General features: G+C 41.3%; 1 protein-coding gene across 1 annotated transcript in view; it reads right to left on the bottom strand.

Moving 5' to 3' along the window:
* Positions 1-18,961, bottom strand: part of CSMD3 (CUB and Sushi multiple domains 3) — a 3,006,114-nt gene that overhangs the window by 1,484,505 nt on the left and 1,502,648 nt on the right. The window contains exon 15 of the mRNA XM_078686868.1: positions 6,230-6,556. Within this exon, the coding sequence (XP_078542994.1) occupies positions 6,230-6,556 (327 nt within the window). The remainder of the gene's footprint in view (positions 1-6,229; positions 6,557-18,961) is intronic.

The raw sequence follows: 18,961 nt of genomic DNA, 5'->3' as shown, positions 1-18,961 counted from the left end.
TCTGTTCATATTGTACTATTTGATCAGAGACAGAAGGTAATGAGGACCTCTCTGATTCAAGATTTTATGGCCGATGCAGAGTACCTTGAAGGAGACTCTTTCCCTAATAGAGAGGCATATGGGTTTAAAAAGGGCAGCACCCGTAGGAGAGTATCTGGAAACAATGAAAAACATCCATGAGGCAGCATTCTGGGCCCTCTGAAGTTTTTTTCAGTCTATCCTGAGTGGCCCCAAGATAGAGGACCTTGCAATAATCCAGTATGGATACCAAAAGGGCCTGAACTACTGTCTTCCTTGCTGATTTGGGAAGGAGTCTCACGATCTTTTGAAGTATTTTTAAGATACCAAAGCATGTTCCGGCTAAGGTATTTACCTGGCAATCACAAGACAGGGTACAATCAAATACAAAGCCCAGATTTGTATCCTTTGGTTTAGGAGTTGGTCTCTGGCCTGGGTTGTCTGGCTACCAGACAGAGCATCATAGCGATGGTTGTTTCCGTACAACCAACACCACCCTCTTTTCGGCACTAAGTCTCAGGCAGCTAGTGTCCATCCATTTAGCTAAATCCACACGACATGCTCTAAAACTAGGCTCTGCAGTGCCTTCGTCCTGCACAAGTGATAATTAGCTGAGAATCATCAACATACAACAGGATCTTAATGCCATGACACTCAATCACATCAGGCAGGGGGCGCATATATAGATTAAATAAAGTCTGATTTCAAGGAAGCCATCATGTAGCTGGGGAACTCATTTTCACCAGTATCCATCACATGTACTTCAAATGGCTGCCCTGTTCATTTGTACTGGCAGCAAGGGAACGGACAAGCACTGGGACATATCAGCTCATGCAGTTATGAACTCACATGTAGTATAGTGTACTCAACCTTAGGGCGGTAAGGCCTGCTGTAGGGGTGACATACTGATAAAGCATGTGGTGTCTGCAGGCATGGCACACAGGGATGTGGGCCATGTTGTGTTTCACTTTTGTCCTTACCAAGACATGTAGCCTGCAGAGGCCATCTGTACGTGTTTGTTGAGGGGTCTTTTAGGGTGGCACAATTCGCATTGCAGCCCTTAAGGGCCCTCTTTAGCCTCCTTGCCCTAGGTACCAGGGGTACCTTCTACTAGGGACTTACAGGACTACCAAAGGTATTTCTATTTGGGGAAGCCATTGTACAGTTTTGGAAAAGACATCTGGCACTTAAGACCTGGTTAGCAGGAACCCGGTGCACTTCCAGTCAAAACCAAATAAAAACCAGGCAAAAAGTAAGGGTGACCATATCAAAAAGGCCACTTTCCTACAACACCTAAATGTGCCCCCTTTTTTTCTCATAGCTAGCCTCTCTACAAACTAAGGTGGAAGGAGAGCTACACAAGAACTTGTTTGCAATGACCACAGGGGAGTGTTTGCTCATTATAAAATCCTTACCACTGGAGGGGCAAAGGGGAAGAAAGATTCTTCCATGTTGGTTTTAGGTAGAGAGGGGCACTATAGGACAGTTAATAGTAATACAGATAGGATGTGCTGCAAACATGAATAGAGTCAGTCACCACCTGGAACCTTTACCCCATTGTTTAGAAAGTAGCTTAGATTTAACCTTACCCACAGACTGGCACTAGACATAAATGTGGCACCCCAGTAGCTTCTTCAGAACACTTCTGGATCTGTGGAAAACAGAAGAAGGACTACACCTGCTCTTGTGACCCATGAGGAGATCCCCAATAACTGCACCTGCTCCCACTTGTACCAAGGAATGAGTCCTGTTAAGCTACAGGGACTCAAAGCTTCAAGAAACCCACTGTGGCTAAGTGTACCTATACTGGACCCTGTTGGTGGTTTCCCTTGTAGTAAGGTGCGACCTATAAATGGTGTCCCTAGGGTATTTTGCCTGATTGGCTGAGGGTGCATAGTCGGTTGGCCTAACTTCACCAACCTGACAGTGTTGAACCCTCCCTCACTTGAGTCTGCATCCTTGCCCCACTGAAGGAATCCGTCTACCAGAAAAGAGACTAAGTCCAAAGGTAGAAATATTCACAGACCCAGATCCAACCAGCATCCTATCAACATCAAAAGCTTCCTGGGCACGTCATCTTGACTTATCACATCTTAGTTGATGGCTTCACCAAGACTTTGTCCTTTGCCAACCTCATCTTTCGATCCAGCTTGCTGTCTTGCCCCACTGAGGACTCTACTGTCTCATAAATATTCTAAGTCAGAAGGTAATACTTTGGAAGGGACCTGCTTGGGCCTTGTATCAGACCCACACTTCATCGTGGATAGCCTTAAACCTTAACTTTGTTCCGTCTCATGCAATCAGTTGCTCGTGGTTGGCACTTTGTGCTTTTTGGTGCAAAAAATTAAAACTTCTATAATTCTTATTTCTGGTTTCCTTTATTGGATTTTATTGTTTTGGTCACTTTTTGGTCATTCAAATATTTTCCTTTTTAACAAAATGGAATGGGGTTGCTATTGTGTGTGTTTCACTTTTTAACTGTTTGGAGTTTTAACTGCTTTAAATATTTTCTTAAATTAAATCTGGAAGCTCTGAAGCCAAAGCTACTAAGGGCTGAATTCCAGTTTAATTTACTAAAACCTTTACTAGACCTAACAAGGATAGTGTCTCTACTTCTTGTGGTGGATTAGCATTCACCCCAACTAATAAACCACTTTCTCATAGTTATTGCACTTTGTTATAAAATGTGTAACGTTATTTAAAAATATAAATGAACATCATCAAAAATATAAGTAGCTAGATCAACATTTAGGAATCAAGATGGGGCAACGCATCTTTGACATTTCTTTCCCATTGCAACCATCAAATTATGATGAACCACATCCAGTGAGTCAAAACATGTGCCTCTGATTTACGTCAAAACATACAAGACTGTGACATGTAAATGTCATCTATGCAACGTCTGCCTTCAGGCAACCTATCCGCTTAGGGTGATAGATGGTTTTGGCTTTATAACACTAATCATGGCTTAAAGGGGTGTGGCTGAATTGCGGTTTTTAAGAGTGAGTTTGTATACAGATTGCAACAGAAGTATAAAATACACTGGATGCAATACAGGGTGGTAGACTTTCATATACAACAATTGCACAATAGTCGCTGAAGAGATGTAAGAAATTGGGATTGCAACTGCAGTCTAATGCAGGAGTGAAAGTAAAGCCAGAAGGCTACTGTACGTCAGCCCTAGGAGAGGACTCCAAACACTAGTAACAACTTTCGCTTCACTAGATGATGATGATGACAATAAAAGAAGCTCAAAGATTAATAATTACTATCCAGGTTGAAAAACTATCTGGGATGGTGTTGTCAATCAATTCAATCCTCAATTGGAGTTGATATTAAGGAGGCGCTGTGATCAAGAAGAGTACAAAATTCTTTCAAAATTAAGGTATTTGTGAGACATTTGGAATGGAGGAGAAATCATACTAAAATGGAATATTAAATGTGATCTTCGCTTTTTGGCTCAAATAGAAACCAAATCATGTCTCAGGCTGCCACTCCTAAATCATTTCTTTTGGCATTTTTCTGGTGTCCATCTACAGCAACCAGTAAACTCATCTTGCGTTTTTTTTAAAACATACTCATAATGATTTTTCAATGACATAGCAAGACTGCAGCATAGGTTGAATACATGCTGGTAGCTGCTCAGTGGAGTAGTTGTTTTTAGGGCAAGGCACGTGAGACTGGAAGCATGGACTCTTCTCAGGGGGCGGGGTTATCAATGATGTGACGCAAGACAACCTGAAAAGCTTTTAGTAACCAGTGTCTTGCAATGAGTCCCTAGCTCACTGTGCCACTAGATTCAAGCAAGGGTGATACCTAGAAACCGGTCCCAGGATGCTTGTTTCCAGTTCAGGGATGACCTGGCTTGGCAATCCGGCCTGGACTGTTCCCATGAGGCACAGGGTCAAAACTGATTTGCATATGGCTGGGTCTGAACTGGGGTGGCATGGTGAGCAAAAGAACGATGGATTTAACCCAGATCTCTAGACTGGGGGTAAATGTATGATTTATTCAGCATTCTGCTCATCATTTGTTTGCGTAGCATTGCCCTCAGAGCAGTGGATTCAGGTCTCATTACTACAAATTGTCTGTGGTAAGTAAGAACACCAGCCGCAGAATAGTAGAAATATTTAAATTTTCTCCGTGTATTTAAGTTATAGTTTTACAAATTATCCATAAATAATCAGCCCACAAATTAAAAAATGTTGTAGAAGCACAAATAAAGAAATAACCACCTGCAAGAGCAGGCTGTATCTTCATTTTCCAGTTTACAATATTCTGAATCATTTCTTTGCGCAATTCAAAATTAGTGAACTAAATATTTTTAAAAAAGCTGACTAATTGTGTACTGCCAGAAACCGGTCCCCGGAAGCTTGTTTCCTTTCCAGTGAAGAATTGGCCTGGTAGTTTGGTCTGCCCTGTTCCCATGATGCACTGGGCCAGGGACAGACTAATTTGCATATAGCCAGGTTCTGAACTGGGATGGTGCAGTGAGCTAAAAAACGGTGATGGATCAAGCCCTGATCTGTTGACTGGGTAGGAGTGTTCTGATTAACTCAGATACTCTGTCCATCACCACCCCCTTTTGAAATTATTTTGGCCACCACAAGTGTGGAAGGGTATGCTCAGACGTGAGTCCCTTGCTCACTGCACCATCAGGATTCAAGCAAGCCGGGCCGAAGACGGCTGTAATGCCAGAAACCGGTCCCCGGAAGCTTGTTTCCTTTCCAGTGAAGAATTGGCTTGGTAGTTTGGTCTGCCCTGTTCCCATGATGCACTGGGCCAGGGACAGACTAATTTGCATATAGCCAGGTTCTGAACTGGGATGGTGCAGTGAGCTAAAAAACGGTGATGGATCAAGCCCTGATCTGTTGACTGGGTAGGAGTGTTCTGATTAACTCAGATACTCTGTTCATCACCACCCTCTTTTGAAATTATTTTGGCCACCACAAGTGTGAAAGGGTATGCTCAGACGTGAGTCCCTTGCTCACTGCACCATCAGGATTCAAGCAAGCCGGGCCGAAGACGGCTGTAATGCCAGAAACCGGTCCCCGGAAGCTTGTTTCCTTTCCAGTGAAGAATTGGCTTGGTAGTTTGGTCTGCCCTGTTCCCATGATGCACTGGGCCAGGGACAGACTAATTTGCATATAGCCAGGTTCTGAACTGGGATGGTGCAGTGAGCTAAAAAACGGTGATGGATCAAGCCCTGATCTGTTGACTGGGTAGGAGTGTTCTGATTAACTCAGATACTCTGTCCATCACCACCCCCTTTTGAAATTATTTTGGCCACCACAAGTGTGGAAGGGTATGCTCAGACGTGAGTCCCTTGCTCACTGCACCATCAGGATTCAAGCAAGCCGGGCCGAAGACGGCTGTAATGCCAGAAACCGGTCCCCGGAAGCTTGTTTCCTTTCCAGTGAAGAATTGGCTTGGTAGTTTGGTCTGCCCTGTTCCCATGATGCACTGGGCCAGGGACAGACTAATTTGCATATAGCCAGGTTCTGAACTGGGATGGTGCAGTGAGCTAAAAAACGGTGATGGATCAAGCCCTGATCTGTTGACTGGGTAGGAGTGTTCTGATTAACTCAGATACTCTGTCCATCACCACCCCCTTTTGAAATTATTTTGGCCACCACAAGTGTGGAAGGGTATGCTCAGACGTGAGTCCCTTGCTCACTGCACCATCAGGATTCAAGCAAGCCGGGCCGAAGACGGCTGTAATGCCAGAAACCGGTCCCCGGAAGCTTGTTTCCTTTCCAGTGAAGAATTGGCTTGGTAGTTTGGTCTGCCCTGTTCCCATGATGCACTGGGCCAGGGACAGACTAATTTGCATATAGCCAGGTTCTGAACTGGGATGGTGCAGTGAGCTAAAAAACGGTGATGGATCAAGCCCTGATCTGTTGACTGGGTAGGAGTGTTCTGATTAACTCAGATACTCTGTCCATCACCACCCCCTTTTGAAATTACAGTTGGATGTACAGCAGGATAATGAAAGTACATTAAATAGAGGTTTCATACCTAATTTTATTATTTAGTTACAGCATGCAACAGTTTCACGCTCAAGTGATTTATGAAAAAAGGAGCAAGAAAATAATATAATATAATGATCATATTGTGGGCGTGACATTGACATGTCCAATGGAAGGATATCAACGAGTCAGTATACAAGCAGCAAGCAAGGCCTGAGGAGAAAAAGTGACTCTCCACTTACTGTTATAAGTGATGTTGAACCCTCGCCCGGACATGGAGTGGTCGGCTTGGAACTCCAGGCGCAGGATGTGATTGTTGCTGGTCAGGTGAGACGGAACCTCTGCGCCCGTGAACGTGCCCAGTAGCGGGGAGTCGAGGGAATCCCCATCCTTGATGGCGACGAAGTCATACGGAGGTTCCAAATCAAAGTCGTTGAAAGAGAGGTGGATCCGGCTGCCCGGGTCCGAAATGATGGTCCAAATGCAGTTCAGGTTGTTTCCGTAACCCTCTGGATAGTCTGGCGAGAGGACCGTCCCCATTGGGGCGGTGAAATTTGATAGGCATGGAACTGTTATTGAAAAAAAAAGAAATGCGAATCAGCCATGCATGCATACCACAACAAAAGTGTTACTTCTAACAATGTTAAGCTGACCAAAAAGATTTGTATACAATTTTGCGTTGTTACACAAGTCATGCCTAGCACATAGTTAATCACTGGGTTAAATTCCAAGGAACAGTAATGGTTAAACAAATAGAAGGATAGGTTTGTACTGATTCCCCCATATTATCTCCTTTCATAGCAAAGGATTCGAACTTCACCCTATGCTACGATTGTTTGTTGAACCAGTTAATAGAAGCATTGCTGTCAACATAAGAGCCGACCTTGTAATTAAAAGGTGAGTCGGCTCATATCAACACTATAAGTACAACGGATGAGTGTATTTTCCTCCTTGTTTTAAATAGTGTGGATGAGGTTTGAAAGAATTGAATGAATGAATAAATGTGAATAAGGGGGCATCAATCAACAGGTTCTGCACTAGTAGAGAGATTAAACATAGAATGAGGAGACAGCATGGACCCTGTGCCAATTGTTAGAAATCTTGACCCTTTTGCAATAGGTAGAAAAAACGTTTGTTATAAATATCATAGTTAGTAGTAAAAAAGATGTCATCTATGTATAGAAAATAAATGACTTTTTTCTTAGGACCACTGTAAGTTGAGTATTTATGTAACACAAATTATGGTTTCTGAATTTAATTTATGTTTTTATAGGTGCACTGTCATTTACAACTGTATCCTGTCAATGAGAGTGATCAAATGGTCTTGATAAAGTTGGAATAATCTGAGAACCCATCGAAATGTGTAGACGCCAGTAACATAATACACTATCCCCTGGTCTCCCATTACTTGAACGGCAAAATATACTAATAGTGTCAAGCAATGTGTGTACTATATAGTGTAACAGGGGACGTGTAGTTTTCCAAGACTAATTGTACCGGTCTGGTGTAAAACTCTCTCCATGAACTTTTTAATTGCCTTTGTACGGATTTGTGATGTTTGATTTGTGATTATTGATATTGTGCATTGATTTTATGAAATTGTTGTTATTTACAGCTATATCTCAGTTTTTATTGTGAAATTTTAAACAATCTGAAACTAATAAATTACATGTAAATCGAATTCAGGTATATATAGTAATAGGGACTGTAGTATGTCTTAGGTGAATAAATGAAGTGAAAGATATTTAGAGGTTATCTGTGTGCATGTGATGTTTTGATTAGAAACCTACCTTTTGGGATCTCTCTATTTTTCACTTAATTTCCAAGGGCCAGATGTAGGTGGCTAAATACCGAGCGGTAATGCAGAAATTCGCATGCAATGTATGTAGCACTAAAAAAAGTGAACTTCAGCCTTAAGGAATCGTTAATCACGACCAACTTCAAGTTGGTGGTTAGTAGCGATTTCCTTTAAAAAAACACTTTTTTGCTTTTTTAAAAGTGCCATGTGGCACACATCCATGCCCTTAGGGCATGTATGTGCGCCACATGTGCACACATGCACATTTTAAGGGGGGCAACAGGGTGTCGTTTGGACACCCTGGCACCCTTGAAATAGCTCCAGCTATTTGCGATTCTTTAATACCGAATCACAAATAGTGAATATCTTCCCATTCATTCCTATGGGCCTCCTAGCCTATAGGAATGAATCGCTAGGTATTCCTTATTAACAAATCTCAATTAGCGATTCGTTATTAAGGAATATTAAGGAATCGCTAATATTTTAGCGATTCCTACTTACATTCAATTTAGCGAGCCCTTAATAGCGATTCGGTAACAATCGCTATTAAGGACTCGCTAAATTGAATTCACCTACATCTGACCCTAAATGGCTTTATTATGCTAAAATTCGCAAACGACTTTCTATCTAGACACACTATGAATTCTGTGGACAATATATTGAGGGCTATATGGTTAGTTCACTAAAATAGTTTATGGAAGCAGGAAAAGTTTTCATTTTCGGCAGGTTTCACAAAGCAATTTGTACATTGGAGTTCAACCTAAATGCACTTCTTTACGAGTGTAAAGTCATGTTTAAGAATTAGAAAATATGGATTTACACTTGTAAAAATGTGTATTGAAGAATACTTTCCCATGTTAATAAATCTTACACCATGGTCAGGAAGTGGCTGTTCTAGAGCGAAAATGGCCTTTCAAGTTTGTAGAACCCCTGGAGAACTATTTTTTTCGGCATTTTATAAATTTCCATGGCCCATTCCTAGCCTTAAAATGTTTGAATACATCCATTTCCATAGTGGGAGTGTGAAGATGACAGCTGAAAATGGTGGGGGTACAGGGAAATAACTTTCTCTATGTGGAAAATATTTCCCGGTGCGGTTGCACTCACATGAAACATTTTGTTAATGAATAAGTGTGTGCTGTTGCATCCACGCATGGAGAAACCCATTTCTAAGTTCTTAAAGGAGACTGCACGACAATTTTTCAGGAGTACTCCTTGAATCTTTCACACATACTGCTCGTACCCACAGTGAATTCCAAAAAGCTAAACAAACAAAAAAAACAGAAAACTGCTCGACACATAGGAAAAACGTTATTGGCGAAATGTGTGGACTGCTTCTGTTAATCATGCACTGTGCAATCACTCAAAATGAGTGCCTTGTTAAACTACTTATGGAAATTTATGATGTTCAAAGATTACTTTAGTTCACTACATCAATTAAATTGACCTCTGCAGATCTGTAATAGCATGTTTTGTGAAAATATGCATTGACATATTTATTAATTCTCAGCTAGGAAAATATTGGAGAAAACCCTTCCCGTACTGACAGATGAAACACAATGTTGTTTAAGGTTTTTTACCCTATATACACACTGAGACTAACATTTCTTGATAGGTTTCAATGAACAAATGGGATGGTAAAGAACGTGAGCATGGCATTCCAAGCCCTAAAAAGTTACTACATTGAGTGTTTTCCTACATGTCTAAAGCACTGTTCTCCTTCTCGGACTCATCTCAAATGTTTAGCTGAAAAGGTGGTTAATGAAATAAAATGCCGGCTACTGATTCCCGACAGGGAAGAACGTGTGGTACAGTGTGCACAGGATCCATGTTTGGGCATAGCCATCCGACTTAGCACATGGCACTGAAGGATGCTGGGTCACATGTAAAGTGAAAGATAGACATAGGCCAATTACTTTCGTTTGCTTTTATGCCGCAGTTGATGATGCTCCTCAAATTTATGAGGATTTGTTCCAATCCCTGCTTTTGGTCACAGGGGATATAGTAATTGGTGGCGATTTTAATATTCTCATGGATCCAAAAATGGATTCTACGATCTCCTCCAAAAAACAACTTAAACCCAAATCACGAAGGTCTATCAAGAATAACATCACAGTACTTGATCTTTACGATCCATGGCGTGTACATAATCCGAATAAAAAAGCTTTCACCTGCTGGTCTGGAAGGCATAAATCTTTTTCTCGTATAGATTTTTTCTTGGCATTCGCGCAATTAAAGTTCTCTTATCAAAGTTTTTTTCATAATGGGTTTTCAGACCATGCGATGTTGGCCATTGAATTCGCGGTTGAAGAAGAGATTAAAGTCCCCAAAAGGTGGATATTCAATAAGGTACATTTACAGGATGCTGATTGGATTACTTTAATGAAATTGGAAATTTCAGAGTTTATAATTTGTAATTCTGGTACGGCCCCTCTCCACATTATTTGGGATTCGCTGAAAGCATTTATTCGCGGCCTTATAATAAATAAGGATGCAGCGGAATGGCTTGTTATTAAGCAAGCCAGAAATGTGCTCTATCAAAAAATTCATACTTTAACTTTGCTCCAGCAATACGACCCTTCTAAGGCCGTCCAAAGCAAATTAAATGAAGCAAAACGTGAACTGAGTGCAAATTTTTTTATAGAGAGTGAAGAGCAGTTTCATAGATATTCTCAGAAAATCTATGAGGAGAGTAATTTTACTGGTAAACTCTTAGCCTGGCAGGTGAAAGAACAAGCCGCCTCAAATCGGATTCGGTGTGTAAAATGTCCTTCGACAAATATAGAGACTTCACAGTCAGCCGCAATTGCCACTATTATGCTTTCTCACTACCAACAGATATATAGCAAACATCAAAATATAGATAATTCCAAGCTTTTGGATTTTTTAGACAGATATGAATTACCACTTCTTGCACAAGCGGATCAGGTATCAATGATTCACCCATTCTCTAAGGATGAACTGGAATTAGTGATTGATAGTTTATCAACTGGGAAAGCTTGTGGCCCTGACGGACTACCATCAGAATTTTTTTAAGTCTTTATTAGTTCTTTTTCGGATTTATTACTTCAATTATTAAACTCTATGCTAGATGAAGGTCATATTCCTGATTCTTTTATTGAGGGCACAGTGGTGAGTTTCCTGAAGAAGGGTAAAAACTCTAAAGACCCCAACTCATGCAGACCAATTACATTATTGAATACTGATTATAAGATCACCACCAAATTATTATCATTACGTTTCAATACCATTGCGGCGGAACTTATCCATCACGATCAAAACGGCTTTATTGCGGGTCGTCAGTTAGCTACCAATACCCACTTTTTGATAGAAGCCTTAGATTATTTTCAGGTTAAAAAGATCTCTGCTTTAGTTTTATTGTTGGACGCTGAAAAAGCTTTTGATTTGGTGGTCTGGACAACATTATTTGTTATTTTAGAACACTTTGCAATTCCTTTACAAATTATTAGTTTAATTCAAAATTTATATACGGGTGCTAAAACCAATATTATTATTAATTCTGTGATGGCTGGTGCAGTGTTGGTTCAGCGGGGTACCAGGCAAGGGTGCCCCTTGTCTCCTATTCTTTTTGCTTTTTTTATAGAACCGTTAGCTGTAGCAATCCGTAACTCTGAGAATATTGCTCCTCCGATTTCAAATATGGCCAAAATTAAATTGTATGCTGATGACATTATGTTATTAATTAAATCAGACATTCAATCTCAGACTTCTGCACTACAGCTTTTTGAAGAATTTGAAGCCTTAAATATTAGTCTGTGGTGGCTCTAATTTAGAGCTACATCCAGATTTAGCTGGTTGTATTAATCCTAGACCTAAGAGGTACTTGGGGGTCATGTTCTCAGTCTCTGTCTCAGATTTATACATACTTAATTTTGACCCTCTTCTTCGGAAGGTTCAGTCCATGTTTAGTAGATGGAATCCATTATCACTTATCATCCTGGGCCGTGTGGCCCTGATCAAAATGTCCATTCTTCCGCTGTTTAATTTTTTATTTTCAACTATCCCATGTCATTTGACAGGCGCTTTTTTTCAAAAGTAGAATCCTTGTTTCTAGGGTTTATATGGGCTAAAAAGACTCCCCGCTTAGCAATAAGTATCCCCTATGCAGATAACAAAAAGGGAGGCCTTTTGTTACCTAATATCAAAGATTACTGTAGCGCATATTTTGCACAATATTTATAGCGCTTTAAAAATGGCATACATAGTACAAATTTATTTATTAATTTTTTTTCTGATCAAATCTGTTATGAGGCTCAGATTCCCTCTCCTTTGCAAATTCCTAAATCCCCGAAACTTGTTCGATATAAAACTATGAATTGGTTTTTCAAACGTCGAGATGCAATTCTTCAAAGATATTCTCTCCCGCAGTTTAATTACAGGACTCCCTTAACGTATGCTTTTAAATATATGGGGATTAAAATCGGACCGGATGTCCTTATGCAGTGGGATCGTGCGGGATTTAACACCTTAGCAGATTTTCTGAGTGGTGAAACTTGGTTAACTCCGGGAGAGATACAACATTTAATTGGGGGGAATTATCTGTTAATAGGCTCTTATATTATGATTTATAAGCTGTTGGAACAGATGGATCCTAGGGGTATTTGTGTCACTATTCCGTTATGGGACGATCTGTTCCTGATTGAGCAGATCCGAAAGCCGGGGGAATGGAAACGCTGTTTAGCTCATTATAATGAGATGGATTTGAGCTTGAAAGCCATTAAGAAATGGCAAGAGCACGAGAACCATGCTTTATCGGTTAATACCTGGAAATGTATAAATAAATTGAGTTTTAGTGTGGTACGTGGCTCTAACTGGAGAAGAATGCTGTTTTTTAGTAAATGGCTTCTTTATCGTACCCCGGCGGTTATTTCAAAAATGTATCCTAATATTTCTGCCAACTGCTTTAGATGTCAGCAATATAATCCAGCTAATTGGTCTCATATTATAGCTCATTGTTCTAAAATTGTACCCTTTTGGAATGAGATTTTTTCATTCCTACAAACGTTTTATGAGATTGATGTCATTTATAATGTTAGATTAGTTCTTTATGGTTATGATTTTGAGCTAGAATTAGTAGATGATATGGTTAAATTATTATATATTGTAATGGCAGTGGCAAGATCTTTGCTATTACAGAATTGGAAATTAACACCGGTACCTTTGTTCCATACACGGCTTCAGAAAATGAAGAACGTCAGAAAAAGTGAACTGTTATATGCAAAACGAATTGGAGGGACGAGGAAGTTTGAAAAAATTTGGAAATTTTATTTTGAGTAATTAGGGACTAATGTATGTACTTGAAAATTTTGGGATTTCTGTTTATATGATTGTATTTTGTGTCAACAGTTTATTTGGTTTTGAACCTGTGCCTGTCTTGATTTTATGTGCCAAGGAAACTTCAATAAAAACCTTTTAAGGGAAAAAAAGAGTGTTTTCCTACATGTCTAAAGCACTGTTCTCCTTCTCGGACTCATCTCAAATGTTTAGCTGAAAAGGTGGTTAATGAAATAAAATGCTGGCTACTGATTCCCGACAGGGAAGAACGTGTGGTACAGTGTGCACAGAATCCATGTCTGGGCATAGCCATCCGACTTAGCACATGGCACTGAAGGATACAAAAATGATGGACTGAATGCCTGAATTGATCTCAGCCAATGGTAATTACTCGGGCAGCATCCCTGTCCATCATTATTTTGCACATCACGACACATCAGTTTCGACCCAGCCACATGCAAAGCAGTCATGCCCCTGGTCCAACAAGGTACTGTCCAGCCTGAACTGCCAAGCCTGTGTGACGGGTAGGCCACACATGATTCCTGTGCAGGGTTAGACTGGGGACACAATTAGGCCCGGGCACTGAAGGCAAAAGCGGTCCACATTTGTAGATAATGACCTTTAATGAAACATTGCTTATTATCTGGAGCAATTTTAGGAGACATCTGTGATAAATTAAGCTTCTTAAACTCATGGGGTCAGTAGCATTGGCCATTGATGCTCCACTAGACACACCACTATTCCACCGCAGCTCGCGTACAGGTCACCTCAGCTTATCTTCAGGCCTATACATTTGCTCACTTCAGGTGCCAGAATTTGTTGGTCACCTTTTGGTCCATTCGTCTGTGATCCCCACCCCAAAAATCCCTGATTATCCTGAAATATATCAGGTCATGAGCCAGAGAACCACCAGCATCCTCTTTTGGTTGTCACTCAGGAGCCTCTCTGCAAGTGATGTCCTTGGGGATTACATAGAACTTTGCAATTGATGACTTTGTATTGTGGGTAGAGACTTGATTTGAATATGGAAAAACGGCAGGAATGCACTCCAAATGCCTTTTTTCTCTCTGTCTCTATACACCTTTCTTACTTGCTGTGTGCATCTCTCGCATTCTCCCTATCACTTTTTCCCCATCTCTCTAGTTCTTCATTTTTCTCTCATATTATACCTCTTTTCCTCTCCTTGGTATCTCGCATTCTACCTATATGCTTCACTCAGTCTCTCACAATTACCCTCTCTCATTTCCTATCTTTCTCTCAGTCTACAGATTCCCCTCTCTCTCTCCCACTCATGACTCCCAGTGGGCTCTTCTGTTATTTGCATGTCTCTCAGGCTCTTATTTCTCCTGTCATTGTGTATCTTTCCTTGAAGTTTTATTTCATTTCTCTGTCTTGCAAACCTTTTCTTTTGTTCCTGTCTTGCTCTCTCCTGTCAGCCTCTTTCACATCCCTCTTCTTCTTGAATTTCTTTGTACTATACTTAATGTTATATTCCTACGTGCCCCCTTCACTGCTTTGCTGCAGACAGTAACAGAAAGTCATCATATGCCTGGAGGCAATGTTTAAACCCAAGAAGACTCTAGAGGTGGAATTTCCTTTCCCATTCCATCCGTTTGATGAAGGACATTCCACTGTTAGATTGCAATCTACATTTAGCACTACCTCCTGGAATGCCAACAACCTCTAAATTAGGCCCTTGACTGAGGGAGAGAATTAGGATAGTGCATATGAGCAGTAACCATCCTTCCTTTTTTGTCGTAAACCAGGAAATATTTGACACCCTCATCTGCATGGGCGTCCGCAGGGAGGGGCAAGGAGGGGCGCTTGCCCCCCCCTAGAGCGACCCTCCTTGACCCCCCTGCGGACGCCCATGAAAACCGTGACTTCAAGGGGTTCTCACTCTCTTTCCTCTTCCTTTCTTTTATTTGCTTCCCTGTGAAATGGATCCAAAAAAGAAAGACGCTTTTGCTGGAAATGTCATATTTTTCTGACATTTTAATTCCAAAGTGCAGCATTGAGAATAAAAGGCTAAAAATATGAAAAATAGATAAATAACTAAATAAAGTAAGACAGAGTGGTAGCAAACTGGCCAAACTGATTTTATTCACACTGAAACACATTAGTGCCAATTTTACAGAGTTTGCCAGTGAAGCGCTATTTTTGTTTTCTTGTCTTTGTTTTCCCTGGACTTGGAACTAGTGCACCAATACTGGAGGTACTGCAATGTGTGGATTGGAAAACAAAATGTGTACTGCGGCTCTGCGTCCAGGGATGTGGTCTTTTTACCATACTTCTTACCTTTTGTAAGGGTATAAGCAATGGATATTGAAATGGGTCCATTCAGGGCCCTGTAGTTGTGTCCTTAACTTTACAGTGAGTGTAAAAGCATTAAGGTAACCATGTTGTTCCTGCTTACATTTCCCATGGTTTGCTAAATTGTGCATTCCCTATAAGTGTTTGCTTTTTCCAGGATGTTGTAACTTTTTTTTTTGTAGGCAGCATATTGCTCTTGTCTAGTGCGTAATTTAAATTGAGCCGCATCCAGGTGTTTATAGCGGGCAACAATTGGGTTGTAGTTGAAGACAGTGGGAGTTTTTCTCAGTGGGGCAGTACGGTGTTCAGTGGGGGAGAGGATGTGGCACTATGGTCAGGGCTGCTGAATTGGGAACTGGGAACCAGGTTCAGCCTTAATAATCAGTCCACCAGACCTGCTCCTTCGAGAGCACAATCACATGCTAGACTTTAGAAGGCTTCGCAACACCTTAGAAGTCCTGGTGTCTTCGCACCAGCAGATGGACCCTAGCATGACAAATGTAGGTTAACCTTCAAGGCTTGTCCACCACTATCCATACTGAAGTTCACCTCCAGTCTTGCGGGCAGGCCTATGAAGCAGCACGCCCTAGAACAACAGTCACTGAGGTCACAGGACCCTTGAGAAGGGCCAGCTCTAGGGCGGTGAAACCAGTGTGACCGCACCGGGTGCTGACTTTAGGTGGAGGCATCATGTTTGCAAGTATATTATGGTTTTAAAAACGCTTGCTGCCTCCTTCCTGGCCTCCAGCAATTTTCGGCAACAATAAAAATGTCATGATGACTCTGGTGATTAATGTTCTTCCTAGAGAGAGATCAGAATTTTGTCTAGTGGAAGTTTTGACTCATGGAAAGGTAGCTCAGATGGTTAATGTACCGTCTGCAAAGAACATGCGCCATGCAGATCACAAGGTGCACATAATGTAAATAGGTCAGTGGGCTACTGCTTTTGGCAGAGAGATCCTTTTGTTACTTGCAGTTTATGAGTTAAAATCCTATCTTAGAACAGTGAGCTATTAACTGTCATCTAAGAGCTGCATACAAACTGCAAGGTATAAATTAGAGCGTCATGTTCCACTCCCCCCCTAGCCCACCTACCCCAGTCTTTGATTATCTTAATGTCCCAAAAAGTGTTCTTTTGGACAGAAATCAATTCTGATTATTAAGGAGAACCCCCAACCATGGTATTACGTTTTAAATTCCGGGTATTGTGTTTCTCCAGACCAATCACTATAAAACTATACGGGCTACTAGTATGGTTGTCATGTGACTCCTACACCTTGTACTCCTTAGTCTTATGTAACATTTTCTATACAGTGATTTACACACATATTGATTGTCTCTGTGTAATGTGGGTGATGTAAAGTGCTCGGACACCCTACAACGGTATGAATGGCGCTGTAAACCTAATTAAATGCACCTGAGAGAGAGTAGTTATGGAAACTTGGGGGGCACAGTTAAAGGGTGGTAGTGAGGGAATCCATGGAAGAGGTGGTCATTGGGGGGCACTAACAAACATTAATGCACAGGACACCACCAGTGCTATGGCTGGCCCTGCCCTTGAGGACAGTCTGCCTCACCCATATGTACCTTCAATGGCCTTGTTTCAGCAGTAGTAGCTGCAACTCACCAGGTGTGCAATGCAGGACTTGCACGCACACCAAACTAAGTTCGCAAACTTACAGTCACCCGGCTTCATTCACAAGCACTTTTAACATGTGTTGCCACTGGAATTAATTATGCAGCAAAGGATGACAACATTATGCCGTAGTGTTGACTAAATTATGCATTAAAAAACAGGCTGCAGCGTAATGCAGTATATTTTCAGATATTTTTTTATTTTGACGTGTGTACACATGCTAACAGTCTCTGGAAAGATTTTGCCTTATTAGTACCAGTGTAACATACAAAGGCAGCATTGAGAAAGGTGACCAGTCAACCTTTACAATAGGCCATCCATCCACTCCGACCGCAGCAACACAAGTCACATTTTATATTAACTTTTGATATGTTTGAGTTATCATGAATTCTAGCACCAAGAAGCCACTATTGGTAAATAAGTGTGCTACAAATAATCCCTAACATACACTGTGCATAGAGTATATTCAATCTGGTGCTTTAATCATAGGTTTTAAAGTATTCTGATAAAAATCGAAGACAGCCTTGATTGGTGCTGGATCAAGGACCCGGAAGTCTGCACACCTAGCAGATAGAGATAAAGCACTTTGTCAGAAAGTTTAGCGTTTTCCCTACTGGTGGTGTTTGTTTGCCTGTGGCAGGGTCAGTCACATGTCCTGGATTCCTGGCATTTAATCGAGTCTATCCCAGTCCTGCGCCCCAGTGTTTCTTGCGCCCCACCTGGCACACATCATGTCAGAGGATGGTGATGATGTTAACATTTTGCCCCCCCCCTGGAAAATTGTCTGCGGACGCCCATGCTCATCTGCATTCCTCTCCTCTCCATCATTTCCTTCGTCATTAATTTTTATGTAGTTTTATAAAGTGCACACTCTACCCCAAGGCATTGAAGTGCGTTACATGGATACATTCATTTTTTTAGGAAATTGAATATTTAATGATATGCCCAGAATCAAAGGATGTTGTTCCGAAGCTAAGACTTAAATCTGGTTCTCAAGTTCCAAAGTTGGCAGCTCAGGCCATTACTCCACATCCTCTGCCACTTTCTTGCCTTCCTCGTCTCCACTTTCGCTTTTCAGATTTCACTCCATCTTTAACAGTTTCTGCCCATCTCTCCTCTGTTTTTTGTCTCTTCTACCTAAGCTCTCCTCCCTCACTCCCTTCATCTGTCAGCATGTCTAGCACACGGATCCTCTCTCCTCTACCTTTCCTTATTTTCTCATTTGGTTTCCACATTCCCATATTTTTGTCATTCATCTCCAATCTGCTGTCTCACTTCTCCTTTTGTCTCTCTTCACATTGATCTCCTTGCTCAGCCCATTTTATTACTGTCCTGCCATGTCTATTCTCCCGTCCCTTTGTCATTTTAGCTCCAAATGAACACTTTTCACAGTAATGTTAAAAATAAATATGCATATATATTTTGTGTCGTCAAAAGCATTTTTCTTTTTGCTCATTTTGGTTTCTTGCATACATTTTTAATTACATTCAGTGGTGAACTGGAGTCCCCTCGCAGGTAACAAGGTGGCAGAAGACTGCTGCTGGAAACTAAAGTAGAGCCTTTTAGATGGCCATCACACTTAATCTTTCTCCCTGCATAGCTCCATTTCACTCTACCCCATTAGTGCTGGCTGTGATGCTCAAAAAGAGCCCAGTCTCTCCCAGTGGCCTCACTGTCAGGGTGAGAGACAGGGACAGGAGGAGACCCACCACATGCGGTGCCTGCTCAGTCTGGACCTTTGTTCTACTGCACAAGACAATGAGCCAGGCATTCTGTGTACTTGGCTATAACGAGCTCTGATCTACCCTCTAAGGCTACAGCAGCTTTAAGATCAAGCACCAGAGGCCAAGCCAGACCAGGACAAAGTGATTTTACCTGTGGCTGAAAAAAGAGGTAAACCAGATGGCCTTTTCCCCAGGCCTCTTGGGCAAT

The sequence above is a fragment of the Lissotriton helveticus genome, chromosome 4_1 (assembly GCF_964261635.1).
Source record: "Lissotriton helveticus chromosome 4_1, aLisHel1.1, whole genome shotgun sequence".
Classification (NCBI taxonomy): domain Eukaryota; kingdom Metazoa; phylum Chordata; class Amphibia; order Caudata; family Salamandridae; genus Lissotriton; species Lissotriton helveticus.
This window is presented reverse-complemented; position numbering and strand designations above follow the sequence as displayed.